The sequence below is a fragment of the Plecotus auritus genome (assembly GCF_963455305.1).
Source record: "Plecotus auritus genome assembly, chromosome: 2".
In the NCBI taxonomy this organism is placed as follows: Eukaryota; Metazoa; Chordata; class Mammalia; order Chiroptera; family Vespertilionidae; genus Plecotus; species Plecotus auritus.
Genome location: NC_137771.1, coordinates 56,704,220 through 56,726,105, shown reverse-complemented (window position 1 = coordinate 56,726,105; position 21,886 = coordinate 56,704,220). Strand labels below are relative to the sequence as shown.

General features: G+C 40.3%; 1 protein-coding gene across 1 annotated transcript in view; it reads right to left on the bottom strand.

The window, feature by feature from the left end:
- Nucleotides 1–16,491, bottom strand: part of ACADM (acyl-CoA dehydrogenase medium chain) — a 35,631-nt gene extending 19,140 nt beyond the window's left edge. Inside the window, exons 1-6 of the mRNA XM_080658395.1 lie at nucleotides 16,022–16,491; nucleotides 12,042–12,129; nucleotides 10,788–10,885; nucleotides 9,178–9,247; nucleotides 8,272–8,372; nucleotides 7,577–7,657 (exon numbers count right to left, since the gene is read on the bottom strand). Coding sequence (XP_080514521.1) covers nucleotides 7,577–7,657; nucleotides 8,272–8,372; nucleotides 9,178–9,247; nucleotides 10,788–10,885; nucleotides 12,042–12,129; nucleotides 16,022–16,051 — 468 coding nt within the window. The 5' untranslated portion in view covers nucleotides 16,052–16,491. The remainder of the gene's footprint in view (nucleotides 1–7,576; nucleotides 7,658–8,271; nucleotides 8,373–9,177; nucleotides 9,248–10,787; nucleotides 10,886–12,041; nucleotides 12,130–16,021) is intronic.
- Between the last annotated feature and the right edge of the window lie 5,395 nt (nucleotides 16,492–21,886).

The following is a 21,886-nucleotide window of genomic DNA, read 5'->3' as shown; positions in this document are numbered from 1 at the left end:
TCTGAAGTAAGAGTGATGGAACCACCCTACTCTGCACTCATCAGACCATGATAGAATATTGTATTTAGCTCCAGAGTATAAAGTAATAGAGTCAGTGATTAGTAAGAAGGTGATGGGACTCATGTTATATGAATAGATGAAAAAAAAATTTGATATAAATAGCTTAGAAAACATGATAGCTATGTTCAAATATTCAAAACACTATATAGCCAAGGGAGAGAATTTTAATTGAGAGGAATCATTCAAACTTTTATTGAACACCCATTATAGTGTGAGGTGGTGAGATTATAAATAGAAATGGTACAGTCCTTTCCTTCAGGACATTAGAATCTAAAAGAGCTTTCTAATGGTTAGAGAGGCTCCCAAATAGAGTTGGTTCAGGATGTTGAGTCCCAGGCATGAAAACATAAGGTAGATGGCCTTTTGTCAGGGTACTATAGAGGGGATTTAGGTGTCACATGAGTTAAGCCCCAGTGGTCGGCAAACTCATTAGTCAACAGAGCCAAATATCAACAGTACGATTGAAATTTCTTTTTTGAGAGCCAATTTTTTTAAACTTAAACTTCTTCTAATGCCACTTCTTCAAAATAGACTCACCCAGGCCGTGGTATTTTGTGGAAGAGCCACACTCAAGGGGCCAAAGAGCCGCTGTGGCTCGCGAGCCGCAGTTTGCCGACCACTGCGTTAAGTAGATTACTCTCCTACCTGGAGATTCAAAGATGTTTTCAGCAACATAACACTACCATCAACAACAAAAGAATGACACAAATGAAATGTCTGGAAAAGATAATGCTTTAAAGTACCAAAATTTTATTTTAACCACCCTCTGAGAATTTTGTTTTCCTGAAATATGCTATTAGACATTTCTTTGCTTTATAATAAGGCAAAGTTTTTAGAGCTTATGAAGTGTATGGGTATGTTTCTATACAAAATGGCTGTTTCCTCAGAGATGTTATTTGACTCATTCCTAGTAATTAAAATTAATTTTATAATGCACTTTTAGCAGAAGCCTTCTTTTTTTGTTTCCACTGCAACTTGTTCTCTCCTTATCACACTATATGATCCTATCTAATAAAAGAGTAATATGCAAATTAACCATCACTCTGCTATACCCACAAGCCACGCCCATAAGCCACGCCCACCAGCCAATCAGGAGCCAATATGCAAATAAACCCAACCAAGATGGCTACAGCCACAGAGAGCAAAAGGGAGGCTTGGGTTTCCCCGGCAATGGAGGAAGCCAAACTTTCCGCCTGCCTTGCTGGCCTAGGCCTCCACTCAAGGCTACAAAGTTTCAATGATAGAAGATACATAAACCCAAACAGAAATGGCGGCAGCCACGGAGCTGGAAAGAGCAGGAGGCTAGGGTTGCCCCGGTGATGGAGGAAGCCAAGCTTTCTGCACACCCTGGCCGGCCCAGGCCTCCGCTTAAGGCTACGAAGTTTCAATTATAGAAGATACATAAATCCAAAAAAAATGGCTGCCACCAAGGAGCAAGCAGAAGGCTTGGCTCCACTCCAGGCTACAAAGTTTCAATTGTAGAAGATAAATAAACCCCAGATACCAGGGCCTTCACTCGGTTTGCCAGGGGGTGTGGCCGGCCTGCAAACCACCACAGGCCCCTTGCCCAGGCTGCCTCACGCCCCAAGGGAACCCCCACCCGGATCCGGGACACCCTTCAGAGCAAACCAGCTGGCCCCCACCCGTGCACCAGGCCTCTATCCTATCTAATAAAAGAGTAATATGCAGATTGACCATCACTCCAACACACAAGATGGCTGCCCCATGTGGACAAAAGATGGCCACCCCAAGATGGCCAGCAAGAGAGGGCAGTTGGGAGGGACAAGGCCTGCAAGGGAGGGCAGTTGTGGGTGATCAGGCCAGCAGGGGAGGGCAGTTGGGAGGGACCAGGCCTGCAAGGGAGGGCAGTTGGGGGCAATCAAGCCTGCAGAGGAGGGCAGTTAGGGGTGACCAAGCCGGCAGAGGAGGGAAGTTGGGGGCAACCAGGCCTGCAGGGAAAGGCAGTTGGGAGGGACCCAGGCCTGCAGGGGAGAGCAGTTGGGGGGGACCAGGCCTGCAGGGGAGGGCAGTTGGGGGGGACCAGGCCTGCAGGGGAGGGCAGTTAGGGGTGACCAGGCCTGCAGGGGAGGGAAGTTAAGGGTGACCAGGCCTGCAGGGGAGGGCAGTTGGGGGCAATCAAGCCTGCAGGGGAGGGCAGTTAGGGGTGACCAAGCCGGCAGAGGAGGGAAGTTGGGGGCGACCAGGGCTGCAGGGAAAGGCAGTTGGGAGGGACCCAGGCCTGCAGGGGAGAGCAGTTGGGGGGGACCAGGCCTGCAGGGGAGGGCAGTTAGGGGTGACCAGGCCTGCAGGGGAGGGCAGTTAAGGGTGACCAGGCCTGCAGGGGAGGGCAGTTAGGGGTGACCAGGCCTGCAGGGGAGGGAAGTTAGGGGCAAACAGGCTGGCAGGGGAGTAGTTAGGGGGTGATCAGGCTGGCAGGCAGAAGCAGTTAGGGGCAATCAGGAGCCACTGGGATCCGGCTTAAACGGGCAGTCGGACATCCCTCGAGGGGTCCCAGATTGGAGAGGGCGCAGGCTGGGCTGAGGGACATCCCCCTCCCCCGTGCACGAATTTCATGCACCGGGCCTCTAGTATTATATAAAGTATTATAGTCACTCATGTGTTTCTTCCTTAGCCGTATCAGAACTTCTTGAGGGTAGAATGGTACTTACTCCACTTGGTATCCCTTGTGCCTATTAAGTATTTAATAAAATAATAAATATCTTTAGCATTTGTTATTCTAACTAGTTTGACTTACAACTCTAAATGTTGCCATGTAAACTAGAAAATGAAGCAAATTAGTAACATTCTTTTAAGCATATTTATTTATGAATTTACTATTTTGCATAATTCTATGTACAAGTTAATATATTCTGGGTAAGGATCTAAGGGTGTACCAGATTGTTAACTTCTTGTAAGAGCCTAGTTTTATTTCTTATTTTATTCCTAGTCCACATGGTATACAGTGTTGAAATATTTGAATGAATGAGTATAGCATTATAACTTTGTTTTATTAGAGATTACAGGCCTGGTGCATGAAATTTGTGCACTGGGGGGAAAGGTGTCCCTCAGCCTGGCCTGCACCCTCTCGCAGTCCGGGACCACTTGCTCCTTACTGCCTGCCTGCTCACTGTTCCTTACCACTCGGCTCCCTGTTTCTTTAGCACTGCCACAAAGGAGGGAGAGGCTCCCGCCACAGCCACTGCACTCACCAGCCATGAGCCTGGCTTCTGGCTGAGTGGCGCTCCCCCTGTGCAAGTGCACTGACCACCTGGGGGCAGCTCCTGCGTTGAGTGTCTGACCCCTGGTGGCCAGTGAGCAGCATAGCAAGTGGTCGTTCCACCAGTCATTCCACTGTTTGGTCAATTTGCATATTAGGGTTTTATTTTTATTTTTTTATATATTTTTATTGATTTCAGAGAGTAAGGAAGAGGGAGAGATAGAAACATCAATGATGAGAGAGAATCATGGATCGGCTGCCTCCTGCAAGTCCCCCACTGGGGATCAAGCCCACAACCTGGTCATGTGCCCTTGACTGGAATTGAACCTGGGACCTTTGATGACGCTCTAGCCACTGAGCCAAACAAGCTAGGGCTAGGGTTTTATTATATAGGATAATACTCCCACCTTATATAGCTTGCAAAGCAATTTTATATTTATTCTCTATTAAAAATTTTTATTTTGCCTTACACTTTAATGGGACTTGAGGTAGCTTATATAATACATGTTTTGTTTCTTAAATCAGGGTGAAGAGAAAATAAAGATAAAACCAGAAAGAAAAATAATACACAATACATGCTTTGAGGTTCAGATAATTACTAATGGTGGGCTATAAAATTGGCTCTATGTGTCTCACTTACCAAAACAAAAAAAATACTAGTTATAAGTATAACTTATAAGTTAGAAGTGTGACATGCTCGTAAGCTCAAGTCTCACATATAGCAGGTAACTCAAAACTAAATAAATGAATGAATGGGTAGCAGTTAGAGAAACTACATTTCCCTGGTCATTAGGTATGAAAGAAATTTCTAATATACTGTTGTGAAAGAGATGCTCTGTGAAGATCTAAAATAATAAAAGGGTAATATGCTAATTAGACCGGACGTCTTCCGGACATCATTCCAGACGTCCTTGATGAAGCCAGGGCCGGAGGGAAGCCAGCTGGGTCCCCGGTGCCTGCAGGTGGCCCGGGGGAAGCCAGCCAGGGTCCCAGGTGCCTGCTGGTGGTTGGAGGGATGCCAGCCCGGGTCCCGGGTGCCTGCCAGCAGCTGGAGGAGGGAAGCCTGGGTCCCGGAGGGAAGCTGGTGCCGGCAGCTGGGGGAAGGGAGGCCTACTCTTGCACAAATTTTCATGCATAGGGCCTCTAGTATTATTATAAAACCATAAGCATTTTGTTTTTCTTTACTATCTCTTTGAGATATTATACTCCCTATTTTCAGAACAGACTTTAAGCTGAAGTCACTGTATAAAATCCCATTACTATTATATGGCCGAGCCAAGACTTGAAGCCAGGTCTTGGGATTCCAAGTTCAGTGCTGTTACTTCCTAGCTCCTTTAGAAATGCATGATTTTATGACAAGAGTTTTCTTCACCACTGTTAGGCTTTTTACTGAGACTTCTAGGTTCTAATACCATGTTTGGACAAATGAATTTACTGAATGTCTTGCCCATAACAAGCTTGTCATAATAGCATTATACTTGTTTCTAATTGCTTAATATGCATATATTTTAGGTATATACTGTTTAAAAGATTTAACCCAATCTTTAAAAAAGATACATGTTTTCTAATGAATTACTTTAATATTTTATATATAATATATATACATTAATAGAATTAGTTTTTATTTTTGGAAATGTTTTGCAATAAATAGTATTAAAATTAATTATGGTGTTGTCCTCTTTTATCTCTGTACTCACTTTCTCAGAAAGAATATATCTGACCACATGATCAGGTAAGAAATTAAGTCTTATGAATATGTAAGAACAATACATCTGTACTGTAAAGTTAAATCCCAAAACATATCAATTTTTTTCTGTATCAATTTTTAAAATGTCATAACTTTTAAAAGCAAAAGTCTAAGGAATTTAAATATTCACCAATAGGGAATAGTGAAATAATGTATAGTATATCAATAGGCATATTATACAGCAATAAATATCATAGTATTTAAAAAGAAATAGAATATAAGAAAATATTCATGATATATAAAGGATATAACTGTATATATAATATGACCTCAATTGTTAAAAACACATTACTATGTATTAAAAATTTGATAGAGAATATAGTAAAACAGTCATACCAGTTAAATTCCTATCTGAGGGATTATAGATGTTTTTGTTCTTCATACCTTTCTAAATCTTCTATACTCTTTTTATAATTAAAACTAGAGGCCCAGTGCATGAATTCATGCATGGGTGGGGTCCCTTGGCCTGGCTGGCAATTGAGGCTTATTGGGAGGGCCGGCCAGCCGAGGGGAGGGGCTGTGAGAGGTTGGCCAGCGGGGGGAGGAGCAGTGGAAAGTTGGCCGGCCTGGCCAGTCAGGGCCGATCAGGGGGGCTGGCCAGCCGGGGGACAGGGGGAGAGAAGGGACTGTGGGAGGTTGGCTGTGGGAGCATACACCACCAGGGAGCAGCTCCTGCATTGTGCGTCTGCCCCCTGGTGGTCAGTGTGCTTCATAGTGACTGGTCAACCAGTTGTTCCAGTCCTTCGGGCATAATGGTCACTTAGGCTTTTATATATATAGTTAAAATATTTTTTAAAAGTTTAAATAAAACACATTATATGTAGTATAATTTTATAAATATTTATTGGGAGTTAAACAATTAACTGAATCTCAGTGTAAGTTAACCAAAATTTAAAAATAATATAATAAAATAGTAATATATAATGAACATAATTATAAATTACTATTTTTGTTTTACCCTTGGCTTCATAGTTTGAGTAGATCTATTGCTATAATGCACTAGAAGGTATAAAATATACATTAAATATTTATTAATTCAGAAGTTAGAGTAGCATAGGGACTATAGTGAAGGCATTTTTACATATACTGAAGGTATTAATATCTAAGAAAACTGCCAAAAAATTGCTTTATATACTTGAACTGCTTTTAAAGATTCTAATATTCTAGAAATACCTATTTCCACCTGGAAATAACCAAGATAATAAATATCCTTATTAGTGCAATAAGACAGATTCTCTTAAGCATCTATATTCTATGACTTTTAGCCATTTTCTAATATTCTATATGTTACAGAATAAGACTCTAGATATTTCACACAATTCTTAGATAATACTAAGAATTAGCCTTTTAATGAACTCTCATTTGTTGAAAAAAATTAGCAATTAACTAGGGAATATGCATAATGTCTATAATAAGCAGTTTGACCAAAATACAGGTGCCTTAATAAAAAACATTTATTTTCAAATATTACCTTCTACTCTTCATATTAATTCTCACAATTAGCTCAAGTCTAGCAACAATTTATTATATTTCAGTATCACATCATAACCTAGATTAAATTTGACTAATAAAAAAAGAAGTAAAAATCCTTAAGTTAGAACACTTTCAGAATAGAACTTTAGTATGTGTGTGTATAGATGTATAAAAATAGCTTTTTAAAAATATCCAATTTAAACATTTGTTGAGTAGCTCTCAGGGAATCCTATTTAATAAAAGCCTAATATGCTAAGTGTCTGGTTGTCTGGTCGTCCATTCAACCAATCAAAGCGTAATATGCTAATGATATGCTAAGGCTGCTCAACCGCTTGCTATGACGTGCACTGACTACCAGGGGGCAGACACTCCGACTGGTAGGTTAGCTTGCTGCTGGGGTCTGGCCGATCAGGCCTGAGAGAGATGGGCCGGACACGCCCTGGAGCCCTCCCTTGTCCCTCCCTGGCCCCGATCATGCACCAGTGGGGTCCCTCGGCCTGGCCTGTGCCCTCTTGCAATCCGGGACCCCTCAGGGGATGTCGGGGAGCCGGTTTCAGTCAGATCCCGCAGGCCAGGCTGAGGGACCCCACTGGTGTACGAATTCATGCACCGGGCCTCTAGCTAATCTATAAATATTCTTCCCAAGTTTCTCATTCAACAAATAATTTTATCTTTTCATTCACATTAATTTCTTATTAGTTCAAAAGACTACTAGTTCAAACACTACTGTCATACATTCAATCTGAACTTGTGACATAGCCACTCAGTTCATGAACTGCAGAGTGTTCCACTGAGCAGATTTAGCTTATTTCTCTAGTGGAAATAAACTAGGGAATTATTATGACACTTTTCTGACACTCAAGATATTATCATAAGTAGGTATCTTCCACCTGGAAATAACCTAGAGTAATTATTATGACACTTTCTTGGCATCCCAGAAATAACATCGTACCTAAATATGTTGGTAATTTCTGTCTTAATGTGCTATAGCCCAAAGTATACATATAGATTGAAAAGGAGAAACAGCACCCTGTTCCCTTCTTTAAAAGTGACAAACAGCAGCAGCTGTACATACTCACACACATTAATGGCTCTTCAGTCATCCTCCCCAAATACTTCTTTTGTTGTTGATCATTTCCAGCAATAATAACAGGCATTTGCTATCAAAGAAAAGTGACATTAAAGAAATAAGGTATTTTTATTGGGTATGTAAATTCAGAAATACTACAAATTAAAATAAAGAACTATTTTCTCCCAATGGGTAAGTATAAAAGAACTGGCCTTTATTCTGCCTCTGAGTTGGAAAGCCAAAATGAGAAAATAACTCTGTTAATCTAAGTATTTTCATAAAATTAAGTTATATAGGGCTTGATATATAATAAAGAATTGAATTTAGGATAAATAACGTGGTATATATAATCAGGCCTCCTAAAAATTGCTCACTAAATTGCTCACTGGAGGGGCAGCATTGCGAGCAGTGGCAGCAAGCCATCGAGATCCTTCTCCTGAATGCTGGATTTTGGCCTTGCCCTTACCTAAGATTTGCTACTGAAGCAGCAGCCAAAGTGTATAGTTTCCCCACAGGGATAGTTAGGACTCCAAGTACTGGAGACAAGGTCAGAATGATAAGTTTTTGGAATCAGAAATACAGGCTTCAATGCAGAATGTTGTGTACCTCTGAAAGGAAAACTGTTCTCTACCAACTTACCTAACCTAGTAGCACTGTCTCATTAACAACAGCTCAGTTACACAATTAATTTTCTAAGTTACTTACCCCCAAAGAATTTGCTTCAATAGCAGTCTGAACTCCTGTACATCCATAAGCCAATTCTTCAGTAATTAAACAGGAATCAAAAGTTCCAAGTCCAAGACCTCCTACAGTATCAAAATATTTTAAAAGCCCATTATAATATGTAGTATTTCTCAGCTAAAATAAAGGTGAATTATTTTAATTACTTCCAATATGACCTAATCAGAAATAATTAAAATAGTTCATCTAATAGTTTTAAAAGCATATTTACAAATATCTATAATAATAAAAGCGTAATATGCTAATTAGACTGGACAGCAGAACGACCTTCCGGACAAAGCCTAGGCTGCGAGGGCTGAGCCTCTTGCACGGATTTCATGCATCGGGCCTCTAGTAATATCTATAATCCAAGAAACTAAGAATGTGCTAAGGCTAGCACAGTAACAAATTATAGTTCTCTAAAGTAAGTTTTAAAAATTGCAAAAAAAATTCTCTTGCTATTTGTAATCTAGACTTGTCTTCATGTTTCAACTTCTATAAAAACTTGATTCCAATCTGCTGAAACTTTGATCCTTTAAATCTGAGGAAAGGAATGAAAACCTCACAGAAAAAAAAAACCAAAAACCTCTTAATAAAATGTAAACTCAAAGGTAGAATTAAAATGCAACAAATTGACCAATTCTGGAGGAAAAATTTATCAATGTTTAGGATCAAGTTAAGGTTGGAACCTATTATAAAGAAGGAATAATGCCTCTCAAGGGTTGAGTACAAGGCTTCTAGAAGCAAGCAGTACTGAAGTCTGATCAGGGAGACAAACGTAGAAAGCCAATATTTAATGGTAATAAGTATTTAAACGAATGACTGAGTAGAGTTTCACAATTTTTCTTGCTTATATGCATTCTAGAATTTGAAAATGTGAAGAAAGCTTACCACAACTTTCTGGAATGTGTGTATTCATTAAACCAAGTTCCCAGGCTCTTTTAATGAGGGGAACAGGATACTAAAAGAAAAGGAAAAGGATGAAAGAAAATAGCTATGTACATTTAAGAATCTAGATCATTTGATTATATAGTCTTGTGAAAAACGTAAAAGATTTTTCTCTTCTTAAAATGCATAGAGGCTTCTGGTCAACATGGCAGAGCAGGTAAATGTGGTATTTGCATCCTCCTACAATCACATTAAAATTACAGCTAAACTACAGAAAACCATAATTCAGACCACCTGAAATTTAGCAGAATGGAGTCCTACAACTTGGGATTTAAAGAAGCCACATCAAGATTGGTAGGAGAGGCAGAGACGGAAAATGGGCTGGTTTCACACCCACGTGTGGCAGATAAAAAATTGGAAGGGGTATCTCAGCTATGAAGGTGCCTCCAGAGGAGTGAGGGGGTCCCAGCCCCACACCAGGCTACCCAGCCCAGGGTTCCAGTGCCAGGAAGAGACGTCCCCATAACTTCTCGTTGTAAAAACCAGCAGGGATTGTGCTGAGGGAGATGGAGGGATGCTGGAGACCCAGATAGTACCTTTTAAAGGGCCAGCACACAGACTTACTAGGACTCACTCACTCTGAGCTCCAGCATTTGGGTAGCATCTCAAAAGGCACCAGGGACATACAGGGAGGAACTTAATTGTCTTACACCAGGGAAAAAGCTGGAGGGGCAGCTTTCTCCCAGACAGAAGTGTTGACAGAGTCCATTATTCCTTTTTTGAGCCCTTCCCCCACAGCGCTGAGAGGGGGTGCCGTATCTGAGTCTCCATTAACCTGGCTATCACAGTTCATCCCACACTGGTGATACCCCGAGACTTCACTGCACCCTACTTTCTGGCCCACCCAAGCTGTTTCCAGTGGCTTTTCCATGCAAGTGGCTGGTTTCAGTTCATGATTCAAACTTTCCTAAAATCTCTCAAACTGCATCTGCCCTCTGCAAGCCCTGTTCCTTTTGCTAGGTGGCCTAAGAATGGGCATTAGCGGCAGCTGGCCTTGGATCAGGCCTTGTTCGCAGCTTGGCCTCACCTGGGCCCCTCCAAGCACAGCAGGAGTAGCAGCCATCTGCAGATCACTCTATAGCTCATGCTGGGTGGAACATGGGGTAGGGGTGGAGGTGGCTGGCCTTAGCCTGCACTTCCTGGGAAGCCCAGAGCCAGAATATCTTGTGGACAGCTTCAGACTACATCAAAGCACCAGCCAACTACCTCCATAAGTGACACACTCAAGGGGTGGCCTCAGTGGGCACCAGAGCCCTGCTGAAATATGTCCTGCTCTGTGGGATGGGGTCCTACACAGCTGATCCTCCATGGAGGTCACAACCAGTCCTTGCAGCCAATCAGCCTAGGGGTAAATCCTTCCCACTGACATGCCAATAGCAACCAAGGCTCAGCTACAACAGAGGGTGGAGGGCCACCTGCAGTGCCCAAATCAGGTGAACAGGGAGGCTGTGACACTGGACCCTACAGGATACCTACTACATTAGGCCACTCTGCCATGCCTGGGAGATGCAGAGCTCTACATAACACATAGAAACAAACACAGAGATACCTACCTCGCCAGTTCTATCATATTCTGCAGCAACTGGGATTATTTCCTCCCTGGCAAATTTACGAGCAGTAGCTTGAAATTCTTTCTGCTGTTCAGTGAACTCTAAGGGAAAGTTATTTAGAAAACATTAAAATAGAATGACTTGAGGTAAAAAAAAGCCCTATAGAATCAGTACGTTGAAACTTATGCATATAATGAAGATTTTCAACCCTTGATTAAGCAGAAAGTCTAAAGATTACAAGTGAACTTTCTAACTAATCAAGATTTCACTGTGCAATATAAAGAAATCTATGCCAAAGGAGATAGGTGCGGGAACCCCTTTCACTTCCCACGTGGCTCAGGGTCCAGGTTCAGGGTTCGGGTTCTGGAGGAGGCCGCACACAAATGAAAAAGACTAGAAAAGTATTAATTTGGGAATATTGGGGGCCAGGCGGGAGCCCACCTCTAGGGGGAGAACTACCATGCGCTCTGGCCTTGCAATCCCTTTTATTAAGGTTTGAGATCCAACCATAGCCAGTAATGGCCAATCAGCAAGGATTTACATAAGATTGACAGGTGGAAGTTGCTTCAGCTACCAATGTCTCAATCAGAGGACAATGGGCAGCTTCCGAAAGACAGGTAACATTTCTAGCTTTTACAAATATTTCCTGAAATCAAGTGAACTGAGAAAATGGGTCTTTTAACTAGAGGAAAGGAAATAATGTGAAACAAGCAATACTTTAGGAGGCAAAGGATGCCTAAGATAGAAATTTTTATTTCAAACGTTTTGCCCGGGATCTTCATTTTATTTATTTATTTAGTAAACATTTCAAAAATTGATTTTATAGAGGGAGAGAAACATCCACACGTGAGACATTGATAGATTGCCTCTTGCATCCCTCCCCCCTGCCCCCAACAGGTGATCAAATCTGCAACCTGGGCATGTGCTTTGACCCGGAATTGAACCTGCCACCCTTTGGTGCAGGGACGACACTCTAACCGTTATTTATTTTGTGCTACATCCTTAGAAAGAAGAGCAGGAAAATATGTATGCTGCTAACAGATCTATGGGTAGGGTAATTATGCTAAAGAAAAAACGAGGTCAGCAAGAATGGGTGTGACTAACTGGACAATCAGTGGATGGTGATTGATTCTGTTCATTGAGAGACATTACTAAGATTTTTCTAATAAACATATTTCAGACAAATACATATATAGAGAGCTGCATATACATAATAACTTAAGTTCAAAGTCAAAAGACAGAACAAAACCTATATACCAAAACTAAATCCAAATCCTTGTTCACGTTTTAGGGCAGCTTTTGTATGTTGTGATCTCCAGTCAAAGCGAGAAAGACTTCTCAGGACCTGTAAAGAACAATTTTATTAAAATAAATTTGTTAAATTAAACATTAGTCAAATAAGAGAGTACTGACAATTACGAGTACAACAACTTGTTTGATCCCTCTCAGGAGCAGAGTGCCTTTAACTATACACTGAGTGGCCAGATTATTATGATCTCTGAATGCATAATAATCTGGCCACTCAGTGTATATCCTATATAATAATACTATATAATAAAAGGCTAATATGCAAATTGTCCCCTCGACCAGGAGTTCCACCAGCAGGCAGGCTGGCCAACCGCCCATGTCCCCTCCCCCTGGCCAGGCTGGCTGGACCCCACCCATGCACAAATTCATGCACCGGGCCTCTAAAAAAAAAAATAAAAAAAAAAATATATATATATATATATATACACACACACACACACACACACACAGACACACACACACATACATACATACACACACACACACACACACACATATATATATATTATATATATATATATATATGCACTGAGTGGTCAGATTATTATGCGTTCAGAGATCATAATAATCTGGCCACTCAGTGTAATTTGATTTCTATATTAAATAAGCCAATTACCAGATATTTGAACACCTATCAAAAAGGAAATTTTTTTAAAGCAATGAAAATAAAACTATTCAGTAGTATTTACACTACTAAAGTGGGAGTATTTCCAAGGCAAATAATAGTCAGGAGTAGCAGCCAACTTAGAACCACTATTCTGGAAATCTCCCCTACATGCTCTAGGACACTTGTGATTGAGGAGTAGAGGTGATGGCAACAACAGGATGGTATTGTACTGTGTGTAAAAGTTGCCCAGTACATCAACTTATTTAACCCCCCACCAACGCTCTAATCACTGAGCAACCATCCAGGGCATGTCCATCAACTTTGACACTATGTCCCTGTGAGCCTGCCACAAATGTCTCTGGGAATCTTCCACTTGAAGGATATTTTTCTAAGATACCTCACTCTATTTCACAAACCAAAATAGCCTAAAATCATGTTCTTTATTTTCTGCTGTTGGCTATTAGTAGTCTTAGAATGTTCTAAGGCAGGGGTCAGCACATTATGGTAGCCACCAATTTTGTAAATTACATCTTATTGGAACACAGCCACACCATATTGCCAATTGCTGCTTCCACATCAAAGTTGTATAATTGCCACAGGGACTGTATGATCCACAAAGCCAAAACTTAAGACCTGTCCCTTTACTTTTTTTAAGTTTGCCAGTTCTGTTCTAAACTATTAGTATACTACTTGTCTTAATATACAGGGTGAGGCAAAGGTAGGTTTACAGTTGTCCATATGGAAAATAATTCAATAAGTAATAATATAAGAATAAACTGTTTTGAGTACTCACAACTGTAAACCTAATTTTGTCCCACCCTCTCTATATATATTTCTTCAAAGAGATATACTAAAGATATAATCACATATATACTTATTGTTCCATTTTAAACTCATGACAGTTTGTTAAAAAAGTAATCACTTGCATTTGTTAAAATTATCAAATTGAAAACTACATAACTCCTGAGTAGATGTTTGAGGATGGCCAAAATCACACAATTCATATTTCAAAGAATTTTGATGGAACTATCTGTAGGCAATTTCAGCAAGTTAGGCAAAGAAAAAGAGAGAGAGAGAGAAAGAGAGAGAGAGAGAGAAACTGAATAATGGTACTAAAAGATCAAGAACTCAACTTACATTTTTCAAAATCTATAAAAAGAAACTGTCCACTTTGTAGATGACAATTTTAATTTATAAAGAGAATCACCTACATTTAAAGTGACAATACAGATAGTCAAATATCTTAATTTAAACAGCCCTTTCAAAATTACATACTTTACACCACACAACATACTTTATATTACAATTTTGAAAAACTACAGAGAGTATGAAAAGTCACATTTCTCTGTAATTTTGCTTAATTTTATTTTGGAAGTAAAACATAGTTTCTCTGGTCCTCATTATCCAGTTGTAACAGATCAAACATATTCTTGTTTACAATCACATTCCATATATTAATTCCACTGATTCTCCAGGTCAAACTTAAGAATAAGGCACTATATTGATTCCTATTTTGCACTTGAAGAAATTGAAGCTCAGAAAGGTCAAGTAAAATTGGCCAAAGTCACTCTGCTATTAGTTGGTGGAAACAAGATTCTAAGTCTAACATTTACTAAGAGCCCATGTCATTGACCACCTTGCTATACCACTGTTTCAGTTTCAAATCTCCTAATTGGTTATTAGATTCTATAAAGAAGAATAACATCCCACAAAAATCAACCCCCAAAACGTGACTCTTCTAAATGTGTGTTCAGATACCACTATACAGAAATTAGACCTCCCAAAAAAATGTAAAGTGGTCTTCTGAGAAACTTTAAGTAGGGTATATTAGATTGAAAATAATTTACAAAAAATAGGATTTTCTTGAAAAAACGTTTTACATAAAACAAAGTACAAAGGTAGATGCAGCCAGGGAACAATGCCCATCAACCTGTTAATTATATAATTTAATGTTAATCATTTAGAGAGGTGGCTTACTAGATATCAGATATAGGAATAGTATATTATTTGGACTTAGAATTGCTAAACTCAAGTTGAGTTTGAGTTGACATGCCACAAAATTTTTGAGACCTGGGATTGGTTACAAACTTTTGGTAACTTCTTTTCAAACATGGAAAATGGAGTTTGAAAAGGAATTATCATTTGTTGAGATGATTAAAATAGGATGATGTCTTGGAAACATCATAGTGCCATATGGTTTTATTACATTGGGTTCTCTGCCCAGAGCAATAGAATTCCAAATCTCTAAAAGAGAGCAACTTTAATCAAGCATCAACTCTGCAATAATGGCACCACTATAATTAAAGACTTCTGTATATTTCTTAGGCATATAAGAGCCTTAGCATTACAGAATGTCAAAAGAGATACAGGGGCTGAAGTTTTCTGGATGGGGTTTTTCTATATCCTTCCTTAGAGAGACTTAGAAATCTGTTTGTTTTTCTGGTGTCAGAGCTAAAAATCATTTTAAAAAATCCCCCAATTTCTGCCTTCAGAAGATATTAACTTATACAGCAATGACAAATGTGGAGTAACAATCCATTAGAATTATTCTAAATTCTAACACTGCTACTTTCTTTGGTCAGGAACATAACTTTCTTAACTCAGCTATTAAGTGACATTTTAATGGCAGTCTTGTGTGAATATATCAGTAATATTTAAGATAGCAAAATGCATATAGTGACAGCTTAGAATATATAAACTTCTAGAAGAATTCTGCAGTAGGTTCTTTTTACTTTTTTTAAACGTATGTAACATGGAAACATCTTCCTCCTTATTGCAAAACCCAAAGCGCATTAAACATATTATGTATCCATTTCCCGTTCCCCGTGGCTTTGCAGGCCTTCAAGATAAGACTATCTGAATTCTGCATTTTCTAGTTCACATCAATTGCAGAATGAGATTTTCCTTGTGGGCTGGGATAGGGAGCTGCAATATGACGTTTTCTGGAAGAGATACGAAGCCAGTTCAGCAAAAACAGGTCCGCCCAATTCAGACGAGAAAGGGTGGGGTGCCTGGGGAAAATAGGTGAAGGGTTCCAGAGCAGAGAAATAGAATGGTTATTCTAAAAAGTGGGCTCCATTGTATACGGGGCAGCTGCCAGAGGATATGGAAAGTCAAAACCTGGGATGTATTCAGTCCCACCGTAAGAGCAGGGGTGAGCTGAAGGCAGGGCCAGGGTCCGGATCCCGGCCGGGACAGACTCCTTCCTCACCACGGCTTCCTACTCACCTTCCTCCTCGCCCCCTCCCCTATTTCCCACCCGTGCCCACACCCCAATCACCCCAGCCTCCCCAGCCCCACCCAGCTCTGCTCTCGCTCTCACCCCGCAGCTGCGCCTAAACATCGCTGCCATGACGACTCGCGGAACGACTGCTTGGTCCTTCACCCCGCGCGTTGAGCCGAGACTAAATCAGGCTCTGGGGGCGCCTGAGATGAGGACGCGGATACCCCGCCCTCCCGAGACAGACGGAGGCGGGGCCAGAGGCGGGGGGGCGGCGTAGCCAAAGAAGGCAGCGCGGAGGGCAAAAGAGGGGAGGGACTGCGCGGGCGGCTCAGTGGAGGCACGCTCACTGGGTGACCTCGCGGCGCCGTCCTCGCGACCGTGGGAAGGGGTCAGATGCCCCGCTGGGAACTGACGTGGTCCAAGGGGTGGTCCCTGAAAAGGCTTCGCTGCCAACGGGTCCTCTGAGTTCAGACAACGCGCCCTCCTCGGGGAAACCGAGGCTGATGGCGGCGTGGAGAGGGAGCCCGGAAGGCGGCTTGGCCGTGGGACGCCGGCTGGGAGGCGGGGGAGGAGGGGGACGGCGAGCACGCGACGTGGAAAGGGCGGGGGGGGGGGAGGGGGAAAGGGGGCTGGACGCGGGGCAGGCCGGGAATGTGGGGGAAAGGTCACGGTCGTCGTCGGAGGCCTAGGGCAAAGATCACCCTGGGCTTCACCCTTGATTTCTCTGGGAAAAGCTGTCAAACCCAACTCGTTTCTGCTTTAAGGATTCAAGATACATTTTACTCTCAAATGCTGGACCTAAAGCGAAAGGATGTTCTGTGCGCTTCAGCAATGTAAACGAGCAGGGGCATTTAATCACTCACGTAGGTACATTCGACCTTTCGGAATGTTACCCAGGCTATTTATTCCTGCCCACGTGTACGGATGCGGGGAGTGTCCTTGGAAGGAAGGTTGCAACATGAGCCTAAATCAAGTTGGCTCAGCGAGTGACTGTTGAAAGTGAGTGTCCGCCAGAAGAATTCTGCTTCCAGTCACCCCCCTCTTCCAATTAGAGCCCGAGTTCTGAGAGGAGAGCTGAAATGTTACAAAGCTCAGGGGTCTGTGGAGTTGTCCAGCTTTGGATGGCTCTGTGAAAGCCAGTAAAAGTCCAAATGAAAGCCAGGAGTGTAAAGGTTTCCCATAACCCCTAGGACTTACGTTTTTCTTGCAGCCATCCTAGTATAGGCCCTCACCACTCACACCTATGTCTTGTTACCAATTTAACAATATTTTTCCTGCCAAAGGCTTGCCATAATCTCATTCTAATTTAGCTGTTTAATTTTTATATCTGGTTATTGTACTCCCCACACAAGAACCTTGTATTTTGTCTTCTGGGAACTTATATTTATTCAGACTAGGTACAATGCAGAATCTTAAGTGCTAAATTCATAGTCAAAGTAACAGGGGAATTCGGAAAAGAGAACTCAGTTTGTCCTGCAATCAGCAAGAAAGCCTTCAAGAGGTAGATAAAACACAAAATGGACTGTTAAAGATTGGTAAGGTTTGGCTATGCATGTATTTTTCCTCCAAATTTCTTATTCGGAACATTTTAAACAAAGGATGAACAAAAAAAGTACAGAATCACCCATATGCCCATCACTTGGATTTAAAAATTATTTGTCATATTTGTTTTACTTATATGTTCGTGTGTACATATATATGTGTGTGTGTGTGATTGTTTTTGTTTTGTTTTTGTAAGAACCATAAGTTTTAGATATTAAGACACTTCACCTCTAAATACTTTCGCTATACTTCTCCTGTGAGGATACTGTACTACATAACCACAAAACATTTATCACACCTAAAAAAATTAAGTCATTTTCTAATATAAAGTCAATATTTATATTTCCCCAGTTGTCCCCAAAGTGCCTTTTGTATGTATAGCAGGGTCCTTGAAAAATGTTCTTTTGTTATAAATGTTTTTTTTTCTGAGATAAACTGTTTTATTGAATTATATTAAAATATTTAATGTAATTTAATTGAACTTGAGCCAAAATGAGTTGTCCTTTTTTTTTTTTTTTGCCTTAAGTACTGCTATTTCTTTTTATTGTTAACACTATTACAGATGTCCCCCACCTTTGTCCACATCCATCTAGCAATCCCCTTCCCTGGCCTTCACCACACTGTTGTGTGTGTCCATGACTTAACCATATATGTTCTTTGGCTAATATCGTCACCTTCTTTTATCCAGTCTCCCCCACAAGCTCCCCACTGACATTTGTCAGTCTGTTCCATGTATCCATGCCTCCGGTTCTATTTTGCTTATCAGTTTATTTTGTCCATTAGATTTCACATATTAGTGAGATTATAGGTATTTTTCTTTCTCTGACTGGCTTATTTCACTTAGCATAATAAATCTCCAGGTCCATCCATGCTGCTGCAAAGGGTAAGAGTTCCTTCTTAATTACAGGTGCATAGTATTCCATTGTATTAATGTCCCAGTTTTTTCTGTAATGATGATGATGAGATGTAGGAACTTAACTCTTGTTTATATCAATTAGCCTATGATAAAATTGTTTTTGTTATACTTCATTTCAACTGAAGTTGCAGAACCTATCTATGATGTTAAGTAAAGATTTAATTTACAGTAGTTTGTTTTTGAACCATGATCCTATCAATGATTGCCTATTGCAGTGGGGTTTTAACTGTCTTTGGTCTCTTTTAACCTAAAACTTTTAATCTTTATTCTCCCCCTGCCCCCCAAAAGAGAAAATAACTTTGATTTTTTTTTTAAGAAACCAAGCCAGTTGTCCTGAAGAATGCCTTAATTCTGAATTTTTAAATTGTATTTATTTCTGCTTCTAGACCTTGAATCTTCTGTAAACTGCAAGTTACTAGATGCTTGAGTAGTTGAGATTAAACAAGGATACTTCTTAGATTATACTGTGCAATTTATATTGTCTCACATTAGGAGGTGTTTAATGTCAGGAAGGTCCCATTACTAGTGATGATAAATTTGATCATTGGATTCAAGTGCTCACAGGCAGATTTTTCTATGGTTAAAGGATATTTTTTTTTTTACCTTGGCAATTAAGAAGTAATTTATGGGTTATATTTGACATAATACCAAACAACCTCTCCTAAATTTTGCCCAGTAGTAGACATGGAATCAGCTCTCGATATATACCTATTTAATTGGAGACTGTTCCACAAAACTTACTCTGTTTTTAGATGAAATAAATTCAATATCCCCCCCAATGTTCCTTTGTCTCTTGCCACCTTCTTTTAACTCATGGGGAGGTGGCATAAAAACAGACCATTCTTTTAATTAGTGGTTCTTAACCTGGGGCTTTTGAGTAAACTTAAGGTAGATCTGAGAATCATTTGGAGTTAAAGGGGAAAAAAATTACACCTATGCACACATTCCTGAGGAGAAGATCCTAGCTGGTGGGCAAGTAAGGGTTTATGAGTTCAGATGCCAATAGTTTGGAAGATGTGATGGAGGGAGTAGTTGGAGGTTTTCTTCTGATTGCTTCTGTTTCTCAATGGAATAGGAAGTTAGGTTATTAGCTGAGAGTGAGGAAATGTTGAAAATTTGAGGAAAGAGTGAAACATTGTGTACGCATTTATTCTTTACTCAAACTTTCTAGGCATGAAGATGTAAGGGGATGAGTGACAGTGTAGAGGTGGTAGGTTCAATGCATCGACATGCCTAGTGAGTTTGAAAATTAATGGAACTGGAATATTGGAGAGAATTATCTGAAAATATAGAGGCTGGCAGTCCAATGGAGGAGTGTACTTATAGTAAAGACAAGGTCTAAGGTACCATGGCAGTAAGAAGTTGAAGCAGAACAGAAAACAAGGTTATTACAGGAAAGGGAACCAAAGAATTGAGAAGCCAGCATAATGGAAGAATTATCTCTGTGGATATTGAAAATGTTAAAAATTATAACTTGTTTGAGAGAAAGTGACTTTGAGCCAAGTGAAAAAACTCTTGGTAGCATATATATTTTTCTCTCAGTTAAATAAGAAAAATGATGTTAGAATGGTAATTATAAGCTAATATGTTGGGTACAAAACAATATTTACCTTTCTGGTACCTGATTTTTTTCTTTCATTCCTTTTCAAATAATACTCTTGTTATGTTTTCTCTAGCAATAGTAATAGAACCAGATATACTATATTGTTATCAAAAGAGATGATTTTGTGGAAAAGAAATTTATGATCATACCTCTGCCAAGCCTCTAAGAGTTGCTTAAGGCTTTGTCAACCTTGGCAATGAAAACCCAGTTTCTCTTTATTTTTTTTAAAATTTCTTTATTGATTAAGGTATTACATATGTGTCCTTATTCCCCCATTACCACCCACCTCCCATTCATGACCCCACCCCCCTGTTGTCTGTGTCCATTGATTAGGCTTACATGCATGATTGTAAGTCCTTTGGTTGATATCTCCCCTTTACCCCCACCTTCCCCTACCTTCCCTGAGGTTTGATGTTCTGATTGATGTTTCTCTGTCTCTGGATCTATTTTGTTCATCAGTTTATATTGTTCATTATATTCCACAAATGAGTGAGATCATGTGATATTTACCTTCCTCTACCTGGCTTATTTCACTTAGCATAATGCTCCTCATTTCCATCCATGTTGTTGCAAATGGTAAGAACTCCTTTTTTACCACAGCGTAGTATTCCATTGTGTAGATGTATCACCATTTTTTAATCCACTCATCTGCTGATGGGCACTTAGGCTGTTTCCAAATCTTAGCTATGGTGAATTGTGCTGCTATGAACATAGGGGTACATATATCCTTTCTGATTCGTGATTCTAGTTTCTTGGGATATATTCCTAGAAGTGGGATCACTGGGTCAAATGGGAGTTCCATTTTTAGTTTTTTGAGGAAACTCCATACTGTTCTGCACAGTGGCTGCACCAGTCTGCATTCCCACCAGCAGTGCACTAGGGTTCCTTTTTCTCTGCATTCTCACCATCACTTGTCATTGGTTGATAATAGCCATTCTGACAGGTGTGAAATAGTACCTCATTGTTGTTTTGATTTGCATCTCTCTGATGATTAGTGACTTAGAGCAGGTTTTCATATGTCTCTTGGCCTTCCTTCTGTCTTCTTTCCAAAAGTGTGTGTTTAGATCAGTTGCCCATTTTTTGATTGGGTTGTTTATCTTCTTTTTGTTAAGCTACATGAGTTCCCTGTAAATGTTGGAGATTAAACCCTTATCATTGATATCATTGGCAAATATGTTCTCCCATGCAGTGGGCTTTCTTGTTGTTTTGTTGATGGTCTCCTTTGCTGTGCAAAAGCTTTTTATTTTGATGTAGTCCCATTTGTTTATTTCCTCTTTAGTTTCCATTGCCCTAGGAGCAGTATCAGTGAAGAAATTGCTTCGGCATATATCAGAGATCTTTCCGGCTGTGGATTCCTCTAATATTTTTATGGTTTCTCGTCGTATGTTTAAGTCCTTGATCCATTTTGAGTTTATTTTTGTGTATGGTGTAAGTTGGTGGTCTAGTTTCATTTTTTTGCATGTATCTGTCCAATTTTCCCAAAACCATTTATTGAAAAGACTGTCTTGACTCCATTGTATGTTCATGCCCCCTTTGTCAAATATTAATTGAGCGTAGTGATTTGGGTCGATTTCTGGGTTCTCTATTGTATTCTATTGATCTATATGTCTGTTCTTGTGCCAGTACCAGGCAGTTTTGAGAACAGTGGCTTTGTAATACAGCTTGAAATCTGGTATTGAGATCCAACCTACTTTGTTCTTCTTTCTCAGGATTGCTATGGCTATTTGGGGTCTTTTTTTATTCCAGATGAATTTTTGGAGAGTTCTTTCTAGGTCTGTGAAATATGCTGTTGGTATTTTAATGGGGAGTGCATTGAATCTATAGATTGTTTTGGGTAGTATGGACATTTTAATGATGTTGATTCTACCAATCCATGAACATGATATGTTCTTCCATCTGTTTA